At 34.2% G+C, this 19,476-nt stretch overlaps 1 protein-coding gene across 1 annotated transcript in view; it reads right to left on the bottom strand.

Moving 5' to 3' along the window:
- SNTG2 (syntrophin gamma 2) overlaps positions 1-19,476 on the bottom strand; it is a 207,030-nt gene that overhangs the window by 7,940 nt on the left and 179,614 nt on the right. The window contains exons 14-15 of the mRNA XM_053937530.1: positions 18,704-18,913; positions 3,753-3,845 (exon numbers count right to left, since the gene is read on the bottom strand). Coding sequence (XP_053793505.1) covers positions 3,753-3,845; positions 18,704-18,913 — 303 coding nt within the window. The remainder of the gene's footprint in view (positions 1-3,752; positions 3,846-18,703; positions 18,914-19,476) is intronic.

The following is a 19,476-nucleotide window of genomic DNA, read 5'->3' as shown; positions in this document are numbered from 1 at the left end:
ATAAAGCATAAAGATGGCAAAAGCTTAATTCCATACAGATTCATGAGGATATTTGTATCAGTTTCAGTATGAATACAATTCCATGCCATATCTTGATCTTTCGTATTTCAGCTGGCTCATTTGCATAACTTAGATAATTGTGACTTATACAGATAATGCAAAGCTGAACTTACTGATGTGTGAAATGTGGTTTGAAGTTCTCAAAAAAGCTATAGAAGTGCAAAAACATTATTATTGATCAAAGTCTCAGAAATCACAAAAATGTGTCCTACATTGTGGGTTTGTAAAATATATGACTTCTAAACTTCTTGGTCTCCCACAGGTTTATGCATGGCATCTTAGTAGTGTTGGCAAACTCTAGATTGACTGATATGCTTTAATATTTATGGAGATATTTAGTAAAAACAAAAATTGGGAAATTATTTTTGAAATCAAGGTGATTTTCTTTATTTATCTGAATGTTTTCTATTCATCATCTGAAAAAAGAATAATTAAAAAAATCCCACATGGTAACAACTTGCACCCGGACTTCCTGTTGATGTTTCCTTTAATACCTATAATCTTAATGAAAATTCTCTGCACATGTTGAAGTGTGCTTCAGTCCCTGGACACTGCTGAAGAAACACAATTGAAATACTTGAGAGCTTATTTCAAAAGCACACATGGGAAAAAGTTTTCTGTGTTCTATTTTCCAATATGCCTCTTCTCAAAATATTTTTGTTGAGTAGACCAGTGCTACCAGTTGGCTTCAGAACCCTATTCATAGTTTAAAATGGAATATCCTATAAATAAAAAAACTATCTCCTGATTCCCTGCAGACATAAATGTCAAGGAGGTCTTAGAGAGATATAACAGATGAAGAAAAACTGAAGTATACTACAGCACTGTGATGGTGCTTAAACTTTACACTCATGAACAGATTTTAACTGGGTCCAGAGGACCTAATTAGACCACCTGAAAAGTGTTAAAATCTTAAATGAGTTTGGCTCTAAACAGTATAGATGAATGTTTGCTATGTAATAACTGCTAAGGTGGAGATGAATCAAGAACTTAGGAACAATTTGGTAATAATAAGCATTGCTGGAGTCATCATCTCTCTCAACAGCTGACACCGAGTGGGAAAGATGAGAAGTAGAGAGTGCTGGAAGATGGCAGAAAATGCACATTTTGGGATCCCTTTCTATTGGAGGAGCGGCTGGAGGCACAGGATGGGGAAGATGAACCAACCAAGCCAATGAGATAAAAAGAATCTCTACAGTGAGATACAAAGCAGATGCAGGCACAGAAGTATCTCAGTGATGGGCCCAAAAAAGGTAAAAGCTGAATGAATTAAGCCCATCAAGAGCCTGGAATAGAATATGCAGGAAAAGAACCTGTTCTAGAAAAGTTCTTTAAAGATATATTTCTTGTGCTGGGGAGATGAATGAGAATATGGGAGAGAAAAAAACCCTGCAGACACCATGGTCAGTGAAGAAGGTGCTGCTCCTGAAGGACTGCACCTGGTGGGAAGGACCCACACTGGAGCAGTTCATGAAGAGCTGCAGCTCATGGGAAGGACTCATACTGCACTCTGGAGGACTGTCTCCTGTGGAAGGGACTCCATGCTGGAGCAGAAGAGTGTGAGAAGTACTCCTGAGGAGAAAGGAGGGGCAGAGACAACATGTGGTGAACTGACTACAGCCCCCATTTCCAACCCGCCTGTGCTGCTGGAGAGGAGGAGATAAAGAAAATTGGGAAGCAGAGAAGGGTGGGGGGAAGGTGTTTTAAGATCTGTTTTTTATTTCTCATTAGCATACTCTGATTTGATTTGCGATAAATTAAACTGATTTGCCTAAGTGGAGTCTGTTTTGTCCACAATGGTCACTGGTGAGTGACCTCTCCGTGCCTTTATCTGGACCCACAAGCCTTTAGCTGTATTTCCTCTCATTTGCCCAACTCATGAGGAAGCCAGGGTCAACCCCCCACATTCCAAAGCAAAACTTATTGTGCTTTTTATTTTAGAATTTGTAATAAGAAAGCCCTTTTAAAATTGTTTTTCAAAGTGTAAAAAATAATGTTTTTCAATGAGTACATGAGCTGGTTGCCCAAAATTTGAGATCCAGAGTCATAGAGCAGACAGGGGACTGGCCTTTATTTTAATAATCCTCTGAACACCTGCTGGGGTGTAAGAGCATTCTTTGCATCAATAGAAGCCTTTAATTTTTTCATTAATTCCAAGAAAAAATAGATTTTTTTAGTAAATTGCTATGTCCCTAATGAACTGTTAATTGCTTGACCACTTTAAGAGTCTTTTTCGCATTAGTAGGAAATATTCTGAAATAGCTATGCATATGGGAAAACACAGTAAACTTCAGCTAGCAATTATGGGAAGTAAGATGAACTGCAAAGTCACCCATTATTGCCTCACTCAGGCTTGAGGATGCAGAGAACATCATCTCTCACACAGATGAAGAATAAATGTATTTGAGCTCTCCATAATTTTTACCGTTTAGCAATGGAATCAGTCTATCTGCTGGTATTCTATGTTTCTCCTTAGGTAAGCAACAATAATTCATCTAAATCCTCCTCATCATCAATACTGAAGGTAGGTACTGTGACACAAAGTCCTATTAATAGAGTCAGGTTAAAATTATAAAGTGAGAGTACATGCAATCATTCTTCACATTTAAAAGAAACCCTTTCTATAGGCTAGAGAGCTTCCTTCTTAATTTGTGGTTACATGCACAATGTGTATAATTGTGCAAGAAGCAGGATTCCAGAACGCAGTATCACCTGAGGAAGAGAAGTGTATACAAAAGTATGTTCCGAAATTTTATCCTGCTTCATGGGATGCACACTTAATTCGTCTAAAGTTCCATGCAATTTTGGTCATTATTTCTCTGCACTAAGATTTCAATAGATTTGAAATTTGGGGGCATTTTGGCCCGAAACCCACAAAATGCCAAAATGCAAAAACTAAATCCTGCATCAGTATTTCAAAATGCCGTGTGTTCCCTCTTTTCTCAGAATGTCTGACAGAGATTTTAAAAAATATTTGAGAAGGCTGACCTTCTACTGAACAGTTCTATTAATGCAGAAACATTTTTTGTTTATATGTGTACTTCTACTGTCAAAAAGGTGTTAAAATCCACTGAGAATAATATACATTAAAGTACCACTAAATTATACAAAAAATAGTAGCATTATAGACAGGGCTTGGAAGTTGGCATGTATCGTTAACCATTCTCTGCAGGCACTTTTTGATAGCCACTGTTTTGCAAGATAAGTGCATGTAATCTTTTAGATTCTGACTTTGAAAAACATTTGCCTTTATTCTGTTTATTTTAGACTTGACCTAAATTTCTTATGATGGAAGAATAACTAATCCTTTTTTATATCCATAGCTTCAAAACAAATAGAATCAGATGACATTTCATTTTTTTCATGACTTGTAATCTTTTATAAATCTTGAAGTTTCTTCATTATAACAAACCAAGTTCTCTGCTAAATATAACCTTCCTTTGCTTTTATTACTTGAAAAGGAAGTTGCTTTTTCATATCTTTCTTCAAAATATATCTTTACATGCTATATGACTATAATCATCCCTCTGAAGTCCCAAACTGACTACATTTCAGTAGGGCTAAATAAATAAATAGGTCAGAATATTGGAGGAATAAATATTGGACATAAACATAAAGAAAATGCAATAGATGATAACTTCAACAACAATAAAACAATACAGAGTTATGTTTTCCTCTTCTTTTACTCTTACCTTAGTTTTACTGTCAAAACAGGTAAATCCTAGAGCAAAGTCGACTGTGAAACACAGGGTATCCCCTTGCCAACTGCACATATATGTTTTAGACTGAAAAAAAAAGTATGATTTTTGAAAGGACAACCATCACTGTAAATTATCATAATAAAATAATATTTTATGCAGGTATTTTTGGCTGGGAAGACATTCAGCTGACAGCACTGGTACTGCTTTATATTACTATATTTGAAAATGATCAAAAACTTCTGACTGCAAATCAGTGTCACATCTGTCAGCTAGACATTAACTGGAGGTCTTTTATATTTCAAGTCACTCTTCTACAAAATTAATATATTCTTGAAAACCAACCCTTGCAAAATGCAACAGAACAAACAAGACCAATTCTGACTACTCTAAACTTTTGGAAGACTGCTTTGACCTGAGCTATTAATGACTTCTGATATCACTTCCATCAAATGTGCAGGCAACAGTGCACACTGTTGCCACAACGTTTAGTCATTGCAATCTAATTATAGAAAAGAATTCTGTCTGCTTGACCTCTCCATCTGATTTAAACTTTGTAGAGAATTTTTCTATTTTACTTTTTAATTTGGGTCTGGTGACACGCTGGCGCAGCCCTATGCTAAAGTTAGTTAACGTAATTTCATAGTAAGACCTAATAGCTATCACATCTTGGTTAGCACTGATACCTGCCAGACACTGCTATCTATTCACCAATTCCATGATAAGCTTTCAGATTAGAAAGGAAAAAAGTTTGTTTTATTAACAAAACTCAGAAGTTCTGGTTAAACTTATGAATAAGCTTTACAGTAAAAAGTCAGTTAACTCTTTCCAGGCATTTTTAAGGCTCACTAACTGAGGTATATGACATTCTGGAAATATATGAACGAGATTTACTGTAATATGGAGCAGCCTGACATTCAGGCATTGAGCGGGTGACATTCACCTTTGACAGCCATAATAGCAAAAAGCCCATTGCTTTCAGCACAAGTAGAGATCAGATCCTGTCTCCAGGCTTCCTTGCCACACCTTACCAGCTGTTCTTAAGATTATACCCTTGTGCCTTATGAGATTTGGATTTTTTTTGTTTCTTCCAAGGAAGCATTACTTCACCATGATTGATATATCATAAATCTCAATGCTACCTCATGCTTAGACATTTGTTTACACAGAAGTTTGGTATCTGGATAATTTCTTTTAGTTAAAGAAAAGAACCCAAAACCCTTTTACACCCAAGAATTCCCTAGAGGAGACGGAAAGCATTAATAAAACTTGCTCAAAATGCAAACTGCCATTTGAATTTTTTTTTTTCTTTTTTTTTTTTTTTTTTTTTTTTTTGTTGTTGTTGTTGTTGTTGTTTTTTTTTTTTTTTTAATTTCAGTATAGTATAAAACTTCTGGATGATTTTAAAGGTTTCCTCACTCCAGTATTAATAAAAATAGTTAGTTATACTAAAATAAGCATTTTTGAGTTACAGTTATGATGTTTTAAAAAGGATTTTGAAAGGGCTAGGAGTAATATCAGTGCAGATTAATATTATAATAATCTCCACAATAATGGAGACGTATAATATTTCTGAAGAAATTGTTTTGCTCATTGGTGCTCAAAGATCATATTATTTGGCATTTAAAAAGATTTCAGTGATTGATTTTCAATTAGAATTATATTTACATATCCTTACATTTCATTCAGTAATTAAAAGGTGGCATTAAGCACCAGCCATAACTTATTCTCCATTATTCTCCAATTAAAAAGGTCATACTAGCTGAGCTCTGACTGAGCAAAGCAATTTTTAAAACGAATAAAATTAGATTCCCCTAATGGGTAAGTATCAAATTGCTCAGCCACAAATGGTGAATACTAAAATGAACTATGCACAAATAATGAGCTTGGAGTACTTTAAAAATATTCACTATTAGGAAATAATGGAACCAGTTTGGAAATGATTCACAAATACTAGAGACAAATATAATATGCTTAATTTTCACTGTTATTAAAAATATATATGTGATTTGTACTTACATAACAGACTCACAGGGTTTTCTTTACAACAGAATTAGTTTGTATTTTGCCATATAAATTTAAAAGCCTGCTCATGGCATCTCCTCAGTGACCTTGAACAGGTTCTCAGAAAGTTCTATGGTAAGGACCCTCACCTTGATTCATTGACCCTAGGACAGAGCCTTATTCCTTTCCATTTTTGCTTTTGGAATAAGCTTCCAATACACTTGCAATTGTGATCACCCTTGGCTATCTACAACCATTGTTTACATGGAAATTTAACATCAGAGGTCTTGGTTTAGGTGTCTTTAAGTGAATTTTGAAAAAAAAAAAAAAAAAAAAAAAGAAAAAAAAAAACAAACCCTAGAAACAAAACAAAACAAAAACCACTGGATATCAGCCAAGTCACAATTTAAACAACAGGGAGAAGAATAGGCCTCATAGTGCAATACCTAAGAAAATTGTACTATACGACCTAGAACAATCATCTGATGTTTTCTGAGCAATGTAAAGATCCACAGAAAATTATATTTGTAATAAAAGACAGTAACAAAACTTTTACCTATATAATGTTCAGGTATCAGTATCTCAATTAATTTTCTTTTAACTCATAAAAAGATCATTAAGTTGATAATACCAGTGTTCAAATACCAAAAGAACACTGCATCTTACTCATTTATGACAGAATTCCTCAGACAGACCTCCTATCACAGACCAGAAGCATGACTCTTGTCTACTTCTGGCTCTGGCATCTGTCCTCCAAGATCCTGAGAGGGCCTAATATTTACAATGACTACATATATACACTCATTCTTTTTCCCATAGACAGAGATTTCCCTGAAATAATTCAGATTTGAACTGTGGTCAAGAAACAACCAGGTATAGCACTCAATGCCATGATCTATTAACAAGGTGGTGATCAGTCTGGTTGGACTTGATGATGTCACAGGTCCTTTTCACCAGTTTTTACAAAAGGGCAAGGACATGGGACAGTTTGTTTCTCTAAGAGAAAGACTGATGTAGGGTTCTGTGTAACGGTGAGAGACATTACAAATATAAACAATGACGAGCCAATTAATTTCAAAACCAGCTTTTATGTTTATGAGTTATTATGACTCTTTCCCTCACGGGAGAGGACGTGTTTGTAAACAGATCAGCTAATACAAAAAGAAGGGCTTTGAACGGTTTATAGGTGTTAGGGACCGAAGACAAGAGATGAATAAACACTCAAACTGGATAGTGAATGCGTGGGAAGAGATAACAAGAGGAATTTATTTCCACTCAGAGAGGAGAGCACCCAGATATATGCTTCTGTTTTATGTGAGAGACAAAGCCTGAGGGACAAACAGAAAGAGGGACCATTTCATGGGGAGTCACCAGGCTGTGATGAGGCTGAAGTACAAACACTGGGTGCAAGTACCTCTGCAGCCAAGACACAGATGTCTGGGGAAGGAAAGGCAAGGATAAAGAGGAACCCTCCTCCTCAGTTTCCTTCTTTGTGTTGGTGTCCTTGTCCCCATTAAGCTGAAGTACAATGGCAGAAAGAAGCATAAAGGCCCCCCGGTCACAGAGAGGCCTTTTGATTTCTCCACACACGTGGGTCTCCCATGTAGGCTAAAGCCATAAGTACATTTGGTTTCTTCTGTGCCTGGGCAGTCCAAATGCTTCTAAATAAATCATTACATGCAATAGATTTTTTTGCAGTAGACTTTTATTATTGCTGGAATATGAGTTTGTTGCAGTGCTTTAGATAGAGGGCTTAAATTTGCCCATGTTCTGCCACAGGCACCCAGTGTAGTATCTCTGGATTCTTTTTTGAAGACATAAGAGTCCTTAATGTTACTTAATGATGTGGGGTTGTATTCTGTCCAAGAAATAGGGGTTCAACTTGCTTTTGTTTTTCAGTAAAATTCTTTAAAATCAAGATTAATAACAATAACTGTCAGCTGAGATAACATATTCTGAGATTATTAACAAAGATTCTTAGTAAAAAATACCATTTAACATAATTTTTTAAGAATCAGGGCACCAACCTTTTCAGTCAGTACTCCTTTTCCTAAGTTCATGGCAGTACATTTTATAAGGATCAAGTGAGACTCAGTGATGTTGCTCATCTAAGTGTAACACAGAAAAATGACATAGTGTATATTCATTTTAAAGGATATTACTTTTTTAACTCTGTTGGTCCAAATGTCTCATTAGATTTCTAGTTTCAAAAATCCAGTTGATGATTGGCTACATTGCAGTTAGTTATTGTCTTGCATGAAGGAAACCCTCATTTTGCTTTAACTATGGCACCAATATGCAGTGTATTCATTAATTCTGGACTCAGCCATGTTCTATTGAGCAAGAATTTTAGTGGTTTTAATCAGCCAAAATACAGAAATAATACATACCTTCTAGTCTAAGAGAATACATATTGGACATGCACATGACTTTGCTTGTTTATTTTCCAAAAAGCAATTGGAAAGTTGGCAATACCACTACACCTTCCTGCTTGTACGACATATTTTCCCTGCTATACTTTATAGATAAAGATATACATTTGCTCTAAGATAAGCTGTAAAGGTTAATTACATGTAAATGGGATCACAGACATTATTTCTCACTATACTCATGATATAGAATTTAACATACATTTTCTAAAACTAAATTATAACCAGACAGCACGGCATTTAGGCAATAGCCATATCCATGCAGTGCACATACTGCATACTTTATTCACTTACTCACTTTAAATTAAAGTATGTGCTTCTGTGTGGAAATAATATGCCATCAATATAAAAAAATGCTAAAATCTTTCTGAAAATTTGCCTTTTCTTAGAAAAAGTATTTACATTAAAATTAAATTATGCCATGAATCCAAAGAATATATTTTTGGGGTAGAATACTCCAGCATTGCCAATTTGAACTGGTAAAATTTTAGCATCCTCCAAATATGACTTCTGTTTTTTTTATTTTACTTCTGAGACCAAATCCTTCCCCATGTTACATTTAATATTTTTCTTCATTTTTCTGTCAATGTCAGTAAAAAATGGGAGGATTTTTGTAGAACTTGTCAGAGGAACTTAAATGCCTTAAAGAGAGAAGGACATAAATGATGTGTTTTTTTATTCTGTATTAGAAATAAAATAATGTACACCAGCATTTAAGATACAGTGACAGGGAGGGGAAAAAATTATAGCAACAGCAGAGGGTTTGGAACACAGATTCTTGCATTAAGACTTTATACAGCTGCTTTTTACAAGCTTCTAAATCATATAGGGGTGACAGGAGTAAGGTGTCTTAATGCATCCACTGTATTTACAAAAAAAATAGAGTTTGATAAAAGCCTTAATATGGCACCACGAATGTAAAAAAAAAGTATTTTCAAAAATTCCCCTTTTAGCATTAAAAAATTTCCAAGCAGGATGTGAAAATGGAGATAAGAGCAACCAGAGTTATTATGGTTGTACTGAGAAATATATATCAGCCCACACATAGAGGGAGTACTAGAAGGCAAATTAAACCCCTTAATTCTGAACACAGCCTGCAAAACCTCCAAAAGTCTTTTTGCATAGAATGACTAATGCTAAACAAAAATGTTTTTTAAACTTTTTTAAAAAGCAGAATCATTGAAATAAAAATGTAGATGCTTTGGCTTTCTCATATTAAAAAAAAAAAAGGTTTTTTAGTGTAGAATATTTTATATAGTCTTTTTTTAAAAACCAAAACTTTCAGAACATGTTTACAAAGTATACCAAAAGCATTGTTACTCTGAATTCACATTATATATGAGAAAATGAAGCAACAATGAAATCTGTCATTCATCAAAACCATGACAGTTTTCAGAAATTTCATCTAGAACAGACTTCCAAAGCACAGTTGTATTCTTGTTCCATACATCAGTAAAAAAAAGGATCGGTGAAATAATTTCAGTGAGAGTGATCAAATGAATATCATCTTCACTTAAAAACTGTGGCAGATCCACTCATTTGCCCATACCTTTAAGGATCATCATGTCACAATTAAAAGGTTATAGACTTTGATAATTTTGGATATATACAAATAAAACGACTTCATCAAAACAAACCAGAGTTGATTTAAAATCTTGTATATTCCCTCAAGATCTGCTGTTCCTGCTGCCAAAGGAATTACATCTTAATATCCTAAAATGACTCTTTTTTGCATACCTTGCTCGTATTAGTTTGAAAAGTGCATTCTCTTATAAAAGATGGTACTGTAATCTGATTATTTCAAGTAGATGTTATAGCTGATTTTTTTAAAAAAACATTTATGCACATTTATGGTTCAGCATATATGTATACAAGAGACACTCTAGCAGTAAAAGTAAGGTTTTTCAAATGACTCAAATGATGGCTCATTATATTTTCACTGAATTTCAAAGAAAGTTTCTATTTATTTCAGTAGAAGTGGGACTAGCTCAGTGCTTTAGAAAATAATACCTAGGCTTAATACATTCATGTTTTAAATGCTTGCTTTCTCAGGATACTGCTCAACTTGAAACTTTTCCCTTTAGGTTATCTATTGAAATAACTACATGATCTATTTGTAATTTTTAATTTTTGATGCTCATTGCATTATAGCAGCTAACTGCAAAAATGTTTTGCTTAGTAGAGCACTCATTGGACAATGGTTTGCTTAGTAGAGCACTCAAAGTTCTATCTTTTCAGAAACTTTCAGCATCACTGAGGTAAGGCATTAAACCACCATTCAGGTATTAGGATTACATGTACATGTGGGATGAAGTGAATTTTACTCCACAGGGAATTGTGTTCCTGTAGGAAGACTGAGGTGAACTTGTAGGTTCAGCTATTCCTTGGCAAGACAGATAATGCACTGGTGGATGCCTACTCTTGGCCATGGTGTTCTCTCTGTGATATGAACCTATGGCTGAAGTAAATCTGCCAGAAGAAAAGACTTGCTACCCTCTTTGCTGAACAGGCAGACAATGGCTTAAATTGGTTATAGGAAAAAGTAGTGAGAAAAATGGGTGCAGGAGGACAAAATCTAAGGGCGGCAGCTTAGAAATTGTTAGATTCTAGCAAGGAAAATTCAAACTGTGTTCTTTAGCCTTTGCTTATGTCAGAAAGAGATTGTGCTTCCTCATCTCTGTGTCTGAGGAATACCTTCATTGTTTTGCAGCAACTCATTTTTCCATAAAGAAAAGAAAGAATCAACAGTGACTTCAATGTTAAGAGTTTCCTACTTGTTTTCCTACATTTCCTACATGTTTCCTACATGCCCCAAGCATATTTTCATAAACCTGAAGCAGATTCTCAGTGGTAATCACAGACAAAGTAATCAAGCTGACGCCGCTTGTTTAGTAGACCACTACTGGCTAACTTCAGCAAAGAAAACAACTTCATTCTGGTGCAGTTTGTTATTACATAATAATAAACATTTTTCTTCTCTGGTGATCTGTAAATTCTGGGATTTCATAGCTGAAAAGGGAAGTAATTAGATATATCATCAAGAGAGATTCCTGAGTACATAATTCAGTTGTGTATCAGTGACACTTTCAGTGGTATTTTGTTCTTCTGCCTGATTCTTATAAATCATGGGTGGAGAATGATAGGGAACACCAAAATTAAAAATGTAAAATCCAGCATCAAAATTCTAAGGTAATATTGCTCTATAAATTTGAAGTTCCATGACAGTAAATTCTTCACAGCAAATTCTTGACAGATTTAAAAGAATCACAGAATGGTTTGAGTTGGAAGGGTTCCAAAATGGACCCACCCACCACAGGCACGAACACTTTCCACTACACCAGGCTCATCAGAGCCCCGTCCAACCTGCCTTGGACTCCTTCAGGGATGGGGCATCCACAGCATCTCTGGGCAACCTGTTCAGTGCCTCACCACCTTCCTGTACAGAATTTATTCCTAACATGTAATCTAAACCTGCACTCTTTCAATTTAAAGCCATTCCCACTTGTTCTATCACTATGTGCTCTTGAAAAAGTCCCTCTATAGCTCTCTTGTGGTTTCTTCCTTATTCAAATCTGTAAGATCCTCTGGAAAATAGTAAGAAAACTAAATTCCCATGACATAATTGTTATCTAAATATTTGGATTTAGAAATACATATATGTAATATATGTAATATAAAAATATTTCAGTTTATTCTTTCAATATAAATAAATGTAATTTTAAGAATATCTTATAATTTCAGAAATAATGGTCAAAATTTTATATTAATCATGTGAAAAATACAGAATATAGAAACAAGTTTGCGTTCAATAGCCTTGAAAATTGGTTCATTCTCTTGCTGTTTTAAAAGCCATCAAACAAAGCTTCTAATAAATGAATTGCTTGGTTTTCATCTGTTATGTGAATTGTTGAATTAATAATAATTATTGAAAATGTATTTACTATTGATCTGTATGGTTCTCAGAACCTTTCTTTGTGTTAGAGAATGGTGAGTTTTTTGTATCAGTGTGGAAATGAATTAGAATCTAACACCATTTCTAAAGGTGACCAGTTAAATTGTAATTGTAATTGTAATTGTAATAAGCTTTCTGTGCATAATGAAAACAATCTAAAACTTAATTGTGTAATTAAACTGAGTGCTTCTTGTAACAAACTGGAGAGTATCTTTTAATGACACTATAAATCTATTTAATATCTTGCCTGAATATAAGGAGAATATTTCCTTTGCTTAAATGTTTGTCTCAGAAATTAGTTCTGAAATTAGCATATGGTAGCATTTCCATTCTTAAAGGGACTCCTACGTATTACTCTGTTTCATATATGCTTTGCAATCATCAGAGAATAAAAAAAAAAACCACAAAAACTTGGCCAACTGTATTTAATATTTTTGTAATTCAATACAGTATTTGCAGCTCACAAGGCTTACACTGTGATCCACCAATCATGATCTATTCAACCTCTCAGGTCACCATGAAGAATTAATAAAATCATAAATGCCCAATAATGGATTATAGAAATGACAATTACTTCCTATCAAGATTGCCTAATTTCTGCTAGGTTTTATTTATTTAAGTGGACTTCTTTTGGCTCAGTCTCTGAGGGTGGTTTAGACTACTATTTCTACAGTACCACTTAATTCCCAAAGATGCCCAGAAAAAATGAGTGTGTTTGTTTTGATGTCAGAGTTACTGAGAAATCCAAAGTTCTGACTATCTCAGGAGTCAGGTCATTGGAAGACTTAAGTAAGCTGTGATACATAAGTGAAAACATAACTAATCTCTGACCAAGTTCCACTGGGGACACAGTCTCTAAAATCTATTTTGATTATATCTAACTTCAGTTGTAGTAAGATCAATTCAAAATGCCACTAGAGAATGACTAGAAAACATATTTTGTGTAGTACACATAATGTTGTAGGAAGGAGACACAGGAACTGAACTTCTTGTAGGTTGTCTTGATATGAATATCACGAACTCTTCTGTTTTCTCTAAATCCAAAATCTTCAATTGAACTTGCACCTTTCATGCTAAATAAATAGTTTCAGATGGGGCTAATTCCACACTTCCATGCAGCTTGTCTCCCATACACTGGGAATGCAAGGAATCCATAACTCTGACCAGTACACATAACTATTTATATTCTTGGTGACTTGTTGAACACTCAGCATTAAGCAAATATGAAAGCATGTTGCTAAAATATGCATTGAAGTTCAGTTAAAAAAATATTTAGAAGCCATTTAAGCTTCTATGTAAGGGATTTTCTCCATCTGACTCCTAATTTTGAAATCATGAGGCATTTATAGTTATTTCCAGTGGACAAAGAATAAATGCCGAACTAAATTAATTTTGTCTCTTTCTTGAGCTGCTCAAGATATGAGCGCTATTTATCCATTATATTTGTGAAAATGTGAATCTTAAAATGTCAGTGCAATTTTGTGCAGTTCTTTCTTTTTGGTCTTTCATCATTATGTGGTTTTACATACCATAGAACCAAGTATGTAATTTAAAAGATAAACACTGCTTTTCATGTTATGAATCAATTATTGTTTGTGACTGGTTAGGAAGTAGTATGTATGCATACAGTCACTATTACACTGTTATTTTATACAATATAGTCAACTGAATGCTTTTAAAGGGAAATTATGACAAAAAAACTGGTTTCCTTGAAAGGTTGTTGAGGTCAATTGGAAAGAACTTATTTACTTCTCTGTGTCTTAAATTAATTGTAGTGAGGCCTTTAAGAAGATTTTTAATAAAGATATGAATCTAAAATTAAGTAACAGTCTAGAAAAAACAGCAAGCAGGCGTTGTAATGAGGAGGCTGCACAGATTATTTCCTGATCTGATAAGGAACAATGAGAAGGAAGCATTATATCGACAAGTTTTATAAAGAAAATTTTAAATCCATAAATCTTTACTAGAAAACCAAGAGGTGAAAATCAACACCTGTCAACAGTATTCTGAAAGGATTTGTACAATGAACAATATATTTTTCATGGAAAGAAACTTCATTTTCTCAGATGAAAATAGTATGAATACATTAGAAATTAATTCAAACTGATGAACTAGCAAAATCAATAACAAGATATTATAAAGAAATGAAAAAGATGAATAGAAGAGAGGATTCCAAAGATAGCCAGGACCAGATAATTATTGAAAGATAGTCCATCAAGCAAAAAGGCAAAGACATTTAAAGCTGAGGAAAGGTTATTGAGTTAACCACTTCTTCAAAATAGTTATGTGATTTTTTGGTTGATTGGTTGGTTTCAATCATCAATAAGTGATTGCGGATTCCTTAGGTATTTTGTACAGATCAGCCTGAAGAACACACAGAGTATAGGGGGAAATGTTAAAAGTGGAACAGGAAGATGGTGAACTAAGCATTGAGTAAGGTGTGTCACTCTCATATCTGTCATCTTTTTTAAACATGGAAGACTCAAGTTCACAAAGGAAAACAGTGACTAGCTGGAATAACTAGTATGCAAAAGTGATTAATGTTTACTTACAAAACAAAACAAAATTATCAATTGCGCTTATCTAGTATTTAATTTTTTAGGAATTCTCATCATGGTGTTTTAGCAGCACAGTATTTCTAGAAAGAAAATTAAAAGTCTAATGTGGGAATCCTATAGAAATGAAGCTCTAAGTCTGCATGCACAATTATTCCCAATAATTATTTTTGCTTCATCCAGGAACAGACATAATCTGTCTGAGAGCAATTCTGAGTCACAATGATTCTGAGTCATATATGCAGCATCAAGAGTCTTACTATGGAGAATGGTTTGGTGTTAACTCCTAGGAAAATAAAGACATGCTAAAAACGTATACAAAAACATAAAACATCCACAGAATATGGGATTTATGTTAACTGATTTTAAAAGGGGGACAACACAGGAAAAATGCATCATACATTTATGTTCATTAAAAATGGTTTTGGATTTCCAATTGTGTTAAGTGAAATAACTTTCAACATTCATTAATCTGCATTTGTTTACTTTGCTTGCTTTGTTTAATTTTATTTTATTTATAATGTATATTAGTCACATGAGGACCCTGTATCATTCCAGGAATATGAATTTCACAGCTAATATTTCTCTATACATTCATATCCCTGACCTGAAAAATAAAATATTTCAAGGGTTTATTTCTCTGTCAATGTCAGTCACTGAATCATGGAACAAAATGGAAAGAAGTTAACTAGAAGTACTTACCTTTAAGCATGGAAAATAATGAGGCAGCAAAACTTCTTGATTATTCTGTTATAATTGAATGGAATACAGCCTATTTTAATTCTTGGAATAACTCATATTAAACAAATTTTTTTGCCCAAGCAATGCAAATGGTTTCAATACAGTAGGTTAGTCAGCTGTATGAGGATTGGAAAGAACTTGCAGCATCTTCATTACAGCTAGAAGTACTTAGGGAAAACTTTCTTTTGTGTTAGAATTGCTAGTGAGGAGCATATGTAACCATGTCTTATCACTATATACCAGCTGCAGGTACTTTAGACACACTGTGGTAGATTGTTTTCCCACTGCATGGCTTTTTTCAGTCTCCTGAGAATTCTTTCATTTGTAAAGAAGTTTTCTCTCCTCTGTCCTCTTCCACCCATCAAACAAAGCTTACATGTACAAGTTTTCAAGATGACAAAACTGTGGGTCCAATTTTTCTACAGCTGACAGTAAAATATATTACTGTCATTCTTTCCTCTGTCCACTATTCCAATATTCTCCTCCATCCTCCTGCTGAACAGAACTGATCCAAATCATCCCTTTGAGATGTTTCTGCATTAATTTAATAATCATATCCAAGACTCACATGAGTCAAAATAATTTCCTTTGGAAAAAATAGTCTGAGGCAAAGGAAGAATACTGATTGAGAAATTTAAAAAAGACAACATTGAAAATAATGTGGAATAATATCTTATGCTACTGACAAGACCAACCTGAACGGTCAAAGAATTAGTATGAGTTCTGGAAAATGTCTAGTCTCTTATTTTTGAAGATTTTCTACACCATAAAAATCTTGAAAAAAAAACCCTGAAGAAAAATTACCTAATCTGAGCATCATATATTCACCTTGCACTATTTAGGATGTTCCAGGTGAAACAAGCATTCTTGCTGGGATTTGCAGGAAATGATTTAACTTCAAGATATGACTGAGAGGATTTCATTGCCTATCTTCCACCATTGCAATGCTGACTTTTATTACTAGCCTCATGAAAATACTTTTTAACAACACTTTTTCTCTTTCAATTGCCTTTCTGCCTTACTTCTACTGCATTTTTATTGCCCCCATCTATCCAAGTTATGCCATCAGTATCTACAATAGTTTTTCTAGGAAAAAAACCCATGTATTTCTAGTACATGGATTCAACATCTGTTTGTTTGTTATTATTATCTGGAAATAGATTAATTTCACCAGGGTCATTGAATTTCAGAGTTTCTTGGTAAACTTTTTGTAAGCAGTTCCATCTTGAAATAGGGCTTTAAGATAGCTGAAAGGGGAGTAATATTGTGAGGAGCGTTTCTTCCTGCTTTACTGCATTCTTTCTGTCATCTACTGCTGCTGCCGAAGAAATGTAAAAAACATCACACAACACGGGCAGATAAAATTCAAAAGGACCACGGTACCTTAGCATTTCTTTTTGTAAACTGTGTAAGGACAGAATCTTCTCAGAAATACAGCTCTTATTATAGGAACACCAAGTACAAAGGGTATGTACAGGAAAAGGTTAACAAAAACTCATAGGCAAGAGCCTAACCACACTCGACAGCAAACAGGACCAAGCCCCATTTAAATAAGAATGGCTGAAATGGCACAAGGCAATCCAACAGCTGCAATGAATCTTGCCCAATCATTTATGAATAAAAAATAATTCCCAAAATTCTCCAAAAGGGAGAACTATTACACACTGACATACCAGTGACAAGCTTGAATTTTCTGGATACTGGAATGCCAGTTCTTTTTCTATGACTTGATATATTCTATGTAATATTAAATTGCACCTCATTCATGCCGCTCTTGACATCATTCTGAAAAGAAAGGCACTCACAACAGAATTTATGCTTTGAAGGAAGAAAGAAAATAGTGCAGTCAAAAGACTTTTCACCATGGAGACTGACCTCTATTCTGAACTCTAATGATGTACTTTGCTGTAAATTTGGATGTATCCAACTATGTGAGAAAAAATTAAGACACAGGAAAACACATATGGAGACTTGAGCACTGTAATCAGGATTTTATTTGAATGACTTTCCTGGAGGTTTCAGATAGGTTAAACCACAGCTGCAGGAAATTTAATGTCTTTTGTGTGGAATGAGTCTAGATGACCAATTCAAATGACAAAAGATCATTCCACAAGCAAAAAATCATTCCTTAATTTTAAGGATATAAAGGAAAAGCAAGTTTTGAGATTTAACAATAAATATTCAGAAATTTAATCAGATAAAGAGCCAGCTAATCTCCATGCTTGTTATACTTAATTTTAATTTTATGTTATCTGGTTTTTATATGGATAATACATACGAGGATCAATTTTTTCCTAAAGAACTGCATTCCTTCTCAGAAGTTCAGGATTAGGAACTGTTACAAAATCTTTTTGTTCCTTCTTCAGTCTAGAGACAAATAGAAGGGCTCTAAGTAAGTACCTTGTTAGAACCCAGAAACCTGTTTAGAATCCCAGAGATGTGGAAATTTAGATGAGCTGATTAACCACCTGTGATAGGACTCCTGCTCCTTGCAAACTGTGTTAACACAATCTTGTGATCAGTGTTGTCAGTATTTCAAATGCTTTTAGGAGGTCCACAGGACACTGCAAACCTGAGTGCACCAAATCAAGTTTGCATTTATGTTAAACTGAGTAAATATATTTTTAATTGGAAAAGGCCTATACTGTCAATGCCTACACTCCCATAACATTTGTCCAGTTCACTTGAGAGTATGGATCTAGATTTACTAGCCAGAGAAAGTGATAATGTGGTGTTAAATTTTCAGAATTCAAGACTATTACAAACTTCTTTTCATTTTTACACTGTCTTCAAACTCTTCCAATGTTAACAAGGACAATCCCAAGTCACAATTAACAATATAAGAGCAAAATATTTTTTCTTTGAATATAGAAGCATTATGTAACACATATCATATTTACCTTATATGAGAAAAAAATTAGTTTTCTGGAAGAAAATGTTCAAGTTGTACTAAATAAACTCTTGAGAGTTTTCCAGTGGTAAAATGTATTATTTTCCAGTTTTTAATAGTCAAGGTCAACTTACAAATGATTACTTTCAGTTTTCAATCTGTCATAACATGCTCATTGACTGGTATTACACAGTCATTGACAGAAGAATATTGATGTGATGATGAAGCTTTCAGAAGTCTTCAGCACTTCAGCATATTGAATATCTTTAGTCATGGAGGTCATCAATTAAATGCAATTATTAACCATACAAAGAATTTTAAATCTTGTTATACTTACTTTACAGATTAAATGATTTAAATTGTTCACTACTTACCCCTGTTCTTTGAACTTCCAAGAAAATTGCTCTTTGAAATGATTTCTCCCACACTGCCAATTCATTGCCCAGCTCTACGTTGAAATAGTGGCTCTTGCCATGTCCAACCATTACACTGAAACAATATGGCCTCTGGTCTTCAAGATCGAAGTCCTGGTGAATACCTAAATACAAGTTTGCTTGTAGCCAGCAATCATCAGCAAGCCAGAGCTGAAAGATATGTTTCAGTATGTGATTCTTCATCTGGCAAAACCAAACAATTAAAGCAACATTGTCTTCTGTAAGTGATGGGTACTTGGACATACTATGCCATTATGTAAACAATTATGTTGAAGAAATGTTCTAGGAGTTAAATAATTATGTCAAAGGCAGCTTATCTCTTTGCTTATTTGCTTTATCAACTATCTTTTAATCCAAGCTACTACTGCAGTTCCAAAATACTGTCAAAATTAACTAAGCAATACATGTATAATTTAAAGTGAGTTTGAACAAATACATTGTTTACAGTGAAAAAAGAAGAAAATCCCTGAATGTTTCAATACACTCCAGGAGCTGTGTACCAGCTCTAAAGGAGACTATAACTTCGCCATTCTACTTGGCTTCCAATATGCTAAACCCCAAGGAATGCAGTAATTTATCAAGCATCCCAGGGTTAATTCTGGAAATGACAACATGAGCACTTCCTCCGATAACTGTCAATGCTGTTCTGTAACTACAAGAAGGCTGAAACAAGATCCTGCTATCACCTTCAAGATAAAGAAGAGAAACTGTAC

Source organism: Vidua chalybeata, chromosome 3 (genome assembly GCF_026979565.1).
Source record: "Vidua chalybeata isolate OUT-0048 chromosome 3, bVidCha1 merged haplotype, whole genome shotgun sequence".
Classification (NCBI taxonomy): domain Eukaryota; kingdom Metazoa; phylum Chordata; class Aves; order Passeriformes; family Viduidae; genus Vidua; species Vidua chalybeata.
This window is presented reverse-complemented; position numbering and strand designations above follow the sequence as displayed.